This window comes from Terrapene carolina, unplaced genomic scaffold (genome assembly GCF_002925995.2).
Source record: "Terrapene carolina triunguis isolate 2854851 unplaced genomic scaffold, T_m_triunguis-2.0 Scaffold31552, whole genome shotgun sequence".
In the NCBI taxonomy this organism is placed as follows: Eukaryota; Metazoa; Chordata; order Testudines; family Emydidae; genus Terrapene; species Terrapene triunguis.
This window is the reverse complement of record NW_020695903.1, coordinates 20,892-30,172: the sequence shown is the minus strand read 5'-3', so window position 1 is coordinate 30,172 and position 9,281 is coordinate 20,892. Positions and strand designations below refer to the sequence as shown.

The 9,281-nt window shown below is 62.0% G+C and overlaps 2 protein-coding genes across 2 annotated transcripts in view; one reads left to right on the top strand and one right to left on the bottom strand.

Annotated features, from left to right (window-relative positions):
* Window positions 1-2,132, top strand: part of LOC112120047 (leukocyte receptor cluster member 1) — a 2,656-nt gene extending 524 nt beyond the window's left edge. The window contains exons 2-4 of the mRNA XM_026662958.1: window positions 303-485; window positions 1,032-1,285; window positions 1,769-2,132. Of these exons, the coding sequence (XP_026518743.1) occupies window positions 303-485; window positions 1,032-1,285; window positions 1,769-1,985 (654 nt within the window). The 3' untranslated portion in view covers window positions 1,986-2,132. The remainder of the gene's footprint in view (window positions 1-302; window positions 486-1,031; window positions 1,286-1,768) is intronic.
* A 2,112-nt stretch (window positions 2,133-4,244) lies between these two features.
* Window positions 4,245-9,281, bottom strand: part of LOC113409254 (CCR4-NOT transcription complex subunit 3-like) — a 17,877-nt gene continuing 12,840 nt past the window's right edge. The window contains exons 11-18 of the mRNA XM_026662961.2: window positions 8,145-8,469; window positions 7,546-7,651; window positions 7,306-7,471; window positions 7,105-7,204; window positions 6,540-6,738; window positions 6,134-6,266; window positions 4,980-5,105; window positions 4,245-4,685 (exon numbers count right to left, since the gene is read on the bottom strand). Coding sequence (XP_026518746.1) covers window positions 4,587-4,685; window positions 4,980-5,105; window positions 6,134-6,266; window positions 6,540-6,738; window positions 7,105-7,204; window positions 7,306-7,471; window positions 7,546-7,651; window positions 8,145-8,469 — 1,254 coding nt within the window. The 3' untranslated portion in view covers window positions 4,245-4,586. The remainder of the gene's footprint in view (window positions 4,686-4,979; window positions 5,106-6,133; window positions 6,267-6,539; window positions 6,739-7,104; window positions 7,205-7,305; window positions 7,472-7,545; window positions 7,652-8,144; window positions 8,470-9,281) is intronic.

Below are 9,281 nucleotides of genomic sequence, written 5' to 3'. Positions count from 1 at the left end.
TTTCCAAAGGGAGGAAAGGGGAGTTGGGCTGAACCATTTCCAAAGGGGAGAGGCGAAGGGAGCCGGGCTGAACCATTTCCAAAGGGGGTAGTGCTCTAACCCCACCTGCCCCAGTGGGGTGGCTGGCACGGCCCCTGCATGATCTGTCCTCGTCCCAGGTGAAATGAGTTTGTTAGGCCTCAGCCTGGTGCCATGCTGCCCATGGCCCCCCTGACCCCCAGCACAGAGCCAACGGGCCGCTCTGGCCCCTGATGCCCACAGCAGAGCCGACCCCAGAACCAGCCCCCAATCTCCCCCTGCAGGCACGGACCGAGTTCCTGAGGAAGAAGGCACGGGTGTCTGCCCTGCCAGGACCCGATGGCGGCTCGGCGCTGGCCCCCACTGGCGATGATTCACGCCATGTCGACCTCTTCCGGGACCTGGAGGAGGGCAAGGGCTCCAAGGCCGGGAACAAGGAGTATGAGGAGGAGAAGCGCAGGGAAAAGGTAATGGTGGGGAGGGGCACGTTTGAGTTTGGGGGCACCTTCATCCCTTGGGCGTAGTGAGCCCCACCCTGGCTTGCTGGGGTTAGGTTGCCCCTATGTTGGGGCACTGATGGGAGGGGGCTGGTGCAGTGGGGTGGGGTATCTACCCCCCACCCCGTTACAAGAGATGGGGTACAGCCAAGCCTCAGATCTTGGCATCTCGGAGTAGAGGGGACAAGGGTGGGGATTCACACACCCCTGTTGGAGTGGGAGGTTGTGTACAGAATTAGGGTTCCCCCTCAACACTCACAGGTGCTCTTACACCACCAGGGGGAGGGGAGGGTTAACAACTCACCTGCCCTGCACGCTGGTTCCCCTCTCAGTCTCTCTCCCCCATCCCGTGAGCTGCCCCCTGGCTCCTCTACCCATAAGGCAAAAACCTCCCCCAGTGTCTCCTTGCACAGTGGGGCCATGATCAGTCCCACCCTCTCCCTTAGCAGATGGGGCACCCCCTTCTTCAAGGTGATTCAGTTCAGCACGCTCCCCTCCCTGCTTTGCCCCAACCAGGAGCGGCAGGAGAAGGCTATCGGGCTGCTGACCTATCTGGGGCAGAGTGCGGCTGAGGCCCAGACCAGCCGGCCGTGGTACCAGGAAGCCCCTGACCGCAGCCGGGAGGCAGCTGTGGTGACCACGCAGGAGCAGCTGAAGGGCAGACTGGACCCGCTGCGGGAGATGGAGAGGCACCTGCGCAAGAAGAAAGGGGAGGGGAAGAAGCGCAAGAAGGAGAAAGAGAAGCCCTCAGGGGAGAAGGCGGCAATGGGGTGAGTTGGATGTGGGGCAGGGTTAGAGAGAGCACTCGGCAGGACTCAGGGACTACACGTCCCAGCATGCAATGCTCTAGCCCGCTTCCTAGGCACAGGGACCATAAATGCTCCAGCTCGCTTCCTAGGCCCAGCGACTACAAGTCCCAGCATGCAATGCTCCAGCTTGTTTCCTCACTACATGGACTACAAATCCCAGCATGCAATGTCCCAGTCCACAGGACTACAATTATCAGTGCGCAATTTACTTCCCATGTTCCCAGCTGCACGGGGGTGTGCATGTGTTACTGAAACTACATGTCTCAGCATGTACTCAACACATTTGTTCCTGGGCAGTGGCCTGGCCTACCTATTCCAGCATGCATCACCCCCCAGGAGGGAGATTGCATATTGGGAGTTGTAGTCCTCGTGGCATGCACATCTAGACACCAGCTGGCGTAGGGCTGTAGGAACTTGACCATTCCCTTCTGCTTGTCCTTGCAGCTCTGCCCCCCTCTCCCTGGAGCAGCTGCGGCGGGAGCGGCTGCAGCGGGAGCAGGCCGAGCGAGCTCGGGCTGAAGCCCTGCTGGCCGGGCGGCAAGGGGAACCCCAACGTGGGGAGGAGGAGGAGCCGGACGACAGGAAGCGTCGCTACAACTCCCAGTTCAATCCGCAGCTGGCGCGCAGGCCCCGCAGCTGGGACGAGAGGGAGCAGCGCTGAGCCCTGCCGGTGCCCCCTGAAAGTGGTGGCCGAAACAGCAGGCCCTGGGCACAGAGATTCCTGCACTGGGGTCACACAGCAGGTGGAACAGGGACACTGGCATCACAGCAAGGCAGCCAGCATGTGGTATCCCTCTGCTGACTTAGGGGGGAGAGACACCGCTGTCCTCTCTGCCGCCCCCTTGGCCATGAAGTTTGGCATGGGGGTTGCACTCGGAGAGCCAGAACCCTCCTTGCTCTCATAGGCGGGTGCTGGCTGCTCCACTGGGGCCCCATGCTGGACACCCGCCTCTAGTGCCTGGCGTTATTAGCGGCAGCAGGTACCAGGGGTTACCTGAACGCCCCACAAGGCAGGGGCCTGGATACTAATAAAAGGCGGTTGTCTTACTTCACTCATTTACTCACGGGAGGGGGAAGAGCTTGGAGAGGAGCAAGCATGGGAGGGGAAACCCAGGCCCGGACTCCTAGGTTCCAGCTGAAGGTGGGTGCTGGGAGTCAGGACAGCTGGGTTCTATCCCTGGCTCGGGGAGCAGGAGCCAATGGGTTCTGCGGGGGTGGGGGCAGGGAGGCCTAGCCCCATGTCAGGGAGTGGAGTTGGGTGTAGGGATTCCTGGGTTTGCTGGCTGGCTCTTCCTGGAGGGGGGAGATGTCAAGATTCCTGGGTTCCAATTTCCACTTCTGCCTCTGATTTCTCCTCCCCCGCCCCCCAGTGCTCATTGTACCATGGCTGCTGGGAGGCCCAGCCCTTTAGCCACAGAGGCGAACAGCCCCTGCTGCAGGGTGTCTCTGCCCCTCTGCTGAACCCCTGCCCAGCCCACACTGGAGTCCTTCGTGGCCCACACCTGGCTGGTAGAGGACTGTGGCTTGTCTCCTTGCGCAGGGTAAATGCACCAGGACAGCTCCCTGTGTCTTCCACAGGGCCATAATCTGACAGGGGAAACTGAGGCACAGGCAGCCCGGTCTCTCCTGGCCTTGGATTGGTCGCCACGTGGCGCTGGGGTCCTTGGCGCTCTCCCTTACCAGCCAGCCTGCAGCAGGTGGTGTGGCTGCATCAGCCCCTTTGCTGGGCCCTGCCCACCCCACGGAGGGATTTTCCGAGCAGCCAGTGGGGTTACCAGCACCGGGGGGGGGGGGCTTTTAAGCCAAAAGCAGAGCAGGCAGCAGGGAAGGTCCTGCTCTGGGCCTGAGAGCAGGGAGGGGCTGAGCTTGACCCCAGAGCCAGGCAAGGTCCCCCATGGAACATACCATCTGTCAGCTCCCACAGAGGGGGCTGCATCTCCTCCCCCAGAACATACCATGTAGTTACCTCCTGCAGTGGGCAGGGGATCCCCCGTCCCAGCCAGTCACTGTCGGGGGGGGGGGGGGGGGAGAGAAGAAGAGGACAAGAAAGAGAGGAAGGAAGAGTCCCAGCCAGCCGTGGCACATAGTCATGTGAAATCTCACCAACCCCTCACCAAGGTATTTTCAGAATAAAGATAGACCAAAATAAGGTCTGGGACGAATTCGAGTGTCTGTCTGTGCGGGTGTAACTATATCCACAAGGAAAAAATGGCACAGGACTAAGGCAGGGGCAGACGTCGCACTAAACACCCCCCTCCCCGAGCCAGGGAGAGAACCCAGGAGTCCTGGCTCCCAGCCCCCGGTCGCTCTAACCACCCCCCTCCCCTCCCCGAGCCAGGGAGAGAACCCAGGAGCCCTGGCTCCCCGCCCCCGTCGCTCTAACCACCCGAGCCAGGGAGAGAACCCAGTAGTCCTGGCTCTGCGTCTCTAGCTAACCCCGCAGCAAGGAGCATATCTCATTCCTGCCCCCGCCCTTACCTCTCCGACGCTGTCCACGGCGCAGAAAGAAAAGCTGCCGGTTGCCGGTGTCTCTCCCCCCCCCATTTCGTGCGTGAGAAGACATCATATAAAACTATTTATTCATAAATATTTTCCAAAATGAAAATAGGGTTACGAAAAATATTTTAAACACCCGGCCCTCAGCGGCTGCATAGCACCTCGGGAGAAGGGGGGAAAAGCAATCAGAAAAAACAGCCTCCCCTTTTGAATTCCTGTCCGTCCCTCCCCCAAGGAAAACCCAGCCGATCTGCTTTGGGGCTGGATCGAAAACTCATGGGAGTGGGGAGGAGACGAAAAATGGGAGAGCAGGGGGGGTGGGGTTTGGGGCCTCCCCAGAGGATTTTTTTGGGGGGGGGGGGGGTTTACAATAATTATGCTGGATTTTTTGCTGTTTTAATTTTTTTTTTAAAAAAAGCCAAATGATTTAATGCCCCTCCCCCAACACTCCTCCTCCAAGATCATTTTTGTTCAAATTTTTTTTTTGCCTGCGCATGTCCCTCTGCCCGCCCCCTCAACACTCACCCAGGAAGGGGGGCCAGGGAATTGCCGATTCCCCTCCCTTCACAGCCCCCCCCCCCGTTCTTGTCTTTTAAAACTGCATGCATTTAAAGGGTTCGGATGGCCGGAGGGGGCCCCCGCCTGGGGGTGGTGAGGTGGAATGGGGGTGGGGGAGGTGAGCTTGGCCTCTTGTCCGCCCCCCACGCCCCAATGTCCCGCCTGCGTGACTCTGGAAGGCTGGCGCCCCCTGGGGGGTGAGCAGGCGTCACTGCAGGTCGCGGTCTTCTAGATAGCGGTACTCGAAAGTGAACCCTTCCTTCTTCCGCTGGCCCCATTTCTCATAGTCGAAGTAGATGTACGTGCCCTGAGGGGGAAACGTGGAGTGGGAGAGGCATCAGCAGACGGACAGACAGGTAGAGCCTGTGTGTTGCATGTACCACGGCCTGATTTTGGGCCTGACCATGCTGGGCTGTTACGGGAAGGTCTCAGCTGCATGCAGAGTGGGGTACGTCCCAGTTTGTATTGTAGGGTCTCCCCCTGGGCACTAGGGCTGAGAGGGCTGCTGTGACTGACTGACCCCCTTCCCCCAGGTCAGTGGCCCCACCCCAGAGGTGGCTGCATTTTCCTGTGGGCCCCGGGGGGGGGGGGAGGCACTAACCTGCTCAAACTCATCTGTGATGGTCTTGGGCTCCTCGTGCCGCTGGAACCACATCATGTACTTGGTGTGGAACCTCCACGACTGCTTCTTGAGGGCTTTGGCCGCCAGGTACTGCGCCTTGGTACCCTGGAGAGAGAGAACCAGGCGCATCACACCGCCGGCCAGCGGGGGGCAGCACTCGGGGCCTGGATTGGGGGGGGTAGCAGATGGCATGTGCCACTGGCTTAGGGGGGCAACTGGGACCCAACTATGAGGCCAGGGGATGAGGGGTAGCAGATGGCATGTGCCACTGTCTCAGGGGGTAGCTGGGCATGTACCACTAGACCTGGGGAGGTATGGGGAATGGCTTGGCATGTACCACTGACACAGGAGGCAGCTGGGACCAGACCACAGGACCTGGGGGCATGGCTCAGCCCATACCACTAGTGTGGGGGTGGGCAGTGGCTTGGTAAGTACCAAAGGCAGCAGGGGAGAAGGGGAATGTACCATTAGCAGTCTTCTTTTGGGGGAGACAGACAACTAGCTACACAGCCAGCAGCAGGTAAATAAAGCGATAGCACCATTCAGCATGTACCAAATGCTCTGGGCATGGGGGGCGGGGGGAACTCTTGGCATACACACCCCTTGTCCCCTGTTGTTGGTGTATGTCTCGGCATGTACCAATCACAGGGTTGGTCAGGGAGGACAGTACCATCAGCACCTGGGAGGGGCGGGGGGAGGATCCCCTCCCACATACCAGAGGCAGGTGGACTCTGTGTGTGTGTGTGTGTGTGTGTGTGTGTGTGTGTGTGTGTGTGTGTGGGGATGGATCTTGGCACCTGCCAATGTCGGGGGAGGGGAATATACCATTCACACCTACAGGGAGGGGAGTTCCCCGTGCACATACCAATTGCAGGTGGCCAAGGGGGGGTGTGGGGGTATGAGTCTCTGCAGGTATCAATGAGGGGGAGGGGGAGGGATGGAGCGTACCATCCACACCTGCAGGGAAGGGGGGTGTCAGGTGGCCGATGCGCAAAGCCAGCAGTGGTGGGGGGGGGGGCACGTTGGCAGCAGTCACCCACCTCGCCCCTCCTGCCCGAGGGAAAGGCGGCAGCGGCGGCCAGACAGGGCGGGACTATAGAGCGCTCTAGCCTGCAGAGGGGGCCCTTCTGTACCTCCAGATAGTAGAAGATGAAGAAGAGCGTCTCCGTCGAGAGCCGCTGGTAGAACTCCACGGTGTCCGAGTGCAGCGGAGGCATCTGGTGGTGGTAAGGGGGGGTCGGGCAGGGGTTCCGGGGCAGGTACTGCCTGCGGGGGTGGGGGGAGGGGGTTAGACAGCCTGATGGGAGTGGGAGCAGCACGGCGTCTACTGGGAACAGAACAGAGCAGTCCTGGCTCCCAAGCCCCTCCCCGCTCTGTTAGACCCCACTCCCCTCCTGAAGCTGGAGATAGAATCCAGGAGTCCTGGATCCAAGCAACCCCTTCCCTCCACTCTAGCCACTAGACCTCACTCCCTGCTCAAAGTCAAGGACTGAACCCAGGAGTCCTGCTCTCTCCAAGCCCCCAGGCACTGCGCCTTACCGGATCCTCTCTGAGTCCGAGGGGTGAGGCATGTGGTGCCAGGCTGCCTCCTCCATGGCCTGCTGGTAGAGCTGCTCCTTGGTGAGGGGCACCGGTCCCAGGGGGCAGACCCCCAGGGAGAGAGGGATGTTCACCTCCGACAGCTGGATAGGCGGCTGGCTGGAGGGCGGCTGCGAGGTCGTGCTACTAATTAAAATGTCTGCTGGGGGGACAGACGACAGACAGCCTGTTAGATTCCTCAGAGAGCGATGGGAGCACAAAGCTTTAAAACCAGTTTATGCAACAGTCCCTCGCCCGGCGCCGAGATGCAGCCACCTCTCGGGTGGGGCGCAGGGGCTGGTCCTACAGGGACCCCTCACCTGGAACTCTGCATGTTTCACAATGCAGTCAGCTGTGCTGGGACACCATGTGCGTGGGTGGAATCCCTTCCTGTGCTCCAGCAAGGCCCGAAAGCCTGAGCGCCTGCTGGAGATGGAACCCAGGAGTCCTGGCTCCCAGCCCCCTGCTCTAACCACTAGACCCCACTCCCCTCCCAGAGCTGGAGAGAGAACCCAGGAGTCCTCACCCCTTTCAGCCAGGTGGAGAGATGGCACTGGGTCCTCTATACTGGATCCGATGGCTGCTCGCTCTGCCATGGATTTCAAGCTGCTCAGGGGCTCGGGCGCCTGGAAGTGACAGACAGGGTGGGTGGGAGGGAGTTCTGTGACTGTGCCCTCCCCATCCCCCGCGGTGGCCCCCATCCCCCACGCAGAGGGGGCAGACTCACCTTGATTTCTGGCGTGGAGCTGAACTGGGGCGGGCCGTTGAGCAGCGGCTGGCTCGGCTTGGCCTCGGAGAAGGAAGGGGTCGGGGAGCTCGGGGTATTCACCGTCATGGGGACCAGGAGGCCAGAGCTGGCACTGGGGGGCGCGGGGGCTCCGCTGGGCTCTTTCCTGGAGGAGAGGAGAGAGTGTCAGTGAGTGGCTGGTGGGGTGTTGAGGGGCGCGGCCGCCAGGCAGGTACTCACGCAGTGCTGCTGGGCGGGTTGTGGGCCACCGGCTGGCTGGGGAGCGCTGGGCCGCTGCTGCCGAGAACGGAGTCAGATGTGCTGTCAGCCACCACGGAGCTGTAACCTGGGGGGGTGCAGGGTGGAGATGCAGCTCAAGGTTTGGGGGGGGCAGGGTAGGAGAGCACCCCATGGTCTAAACCCCCTATGGCTGAGTCTGAAAAGTCCCAGGGAATCAGGCCAATGAGACACCTCCCTTCCCAACCAGGATCAGAACCCAGGAATCCTGTTTCCCAACCCCTCCACGTCAACCACTGGATCCCATCCCCCTGCCAGAACTGAGGACAGAACCCAGGAGTCCTGGCTCCCAGCCCCTGCTGTAACCACTACACCCCACTCCGCCTGCCAGAACTGGGGACAGAACCCAGGAGTCCTGGATCCCAGCCCCTGCTGTAACCACTACACCCCACTCCCCTGCCTGAGCTGGGGACAGAGCCCAGGAGTCCTGGCTTCCCCCGCTCTAACCACTAGACCCCACTCCCGCCCTCCAGAGCTGGGCAATAGACCAGGGACCCGTTCTCTGAGCTGACCCGTGAACCCCGCCTCTCCCCCGCACTCACTGGTGGCCCCGTTCTGCTTGCTGGCGTTCTGCTGGGCGCTGGGAGGTCGGGGCTGCGAGGCGTTGGCACCGGGGGGCGGGGGCGCGACGGCCTGGGCGTAGGGGGTGGGGGTGCTGGGCGTGTGGCCGGCGGCCGGGATGGCCTTGGCCCCGGTGCCCCCGCTCCCGCTGCTGTTGGACACGGCTCCGTTGCTGCTGGAGCCCGGGCCGTTGCCCAGCGAGGACGAGGTGCTGGAGCTGCTGCCCAGCTGGTAGCTGGGTGTGACGGCCGGCGAGGGCGGGGGGTGGTTGTTATGGACGCTTTTCGAACCGTTCTTCGCGGGAGACTGTGGGGACAGATGGAGGATTAGTCCTGCTCCCCCCCCAGAGCTGTCAATGGAACCCAGGAGTCCTGGCTCCTGGACCCCCCTGCTCTAATCACTAGACCCCACTCCCCTCCCAGAGTTGTGGATGGAACCCAGGAGTCCTGGCTCCCAGGATCCATGGGCTCCCACCCCCGGATAAGGCAGGCAGGCTTGCTGAGCGGGCAGGGCCCTGCCTGGCGCCCTGGCAGAACCGGGCTGCAAACCCCACTCTGCCACAGCCTGCCAGGGCAACCCTGGGCGAGTCCGTCAGCCTCTGCCCCAGCTCTGGGATTGTTACGTGCGGCCGCTAACAGCTGCAGCGAGGGCCCTGGCCCCGCCGCTGCACAAACCCACTGGAAGCACGGAACTCGCTGCTGCAAGATGGCTCTGGCTGGTCCCCAGGGGCATCTGCGCCCCCGAGCCTGCCGTGCGAGGGACACGCCGGGAGCCTGCGCAACTCCCTGCCACAAGCTCTCAGCCTCCGCAGCCTGGCAGCGCTGCTGGGCCCCACACCGGCAGCTGAGAGCCACGGGCCCTGCCCCGTCTATGCACCCGAGCCAGACTGGGGTGGGGGTGGGGTGGGGAGGTTGTCTCTCTTTGTCCCGTTTGCTATCTGTGTGCATTTGAGGGTGCTCTGCCCCGAGGCCCTTACTCTGCCCCCTGCCCATGTGGGTCTGTGGGGGGAACTCACTTGGACCCCCCACTGCTGATCGCTCCCCGCACCTGAGCCCCCTCCCAGACATAATTGCTCCCCACAGCCCCCCCACTCTGACCCCTCCCCCCAAGCTCCATGG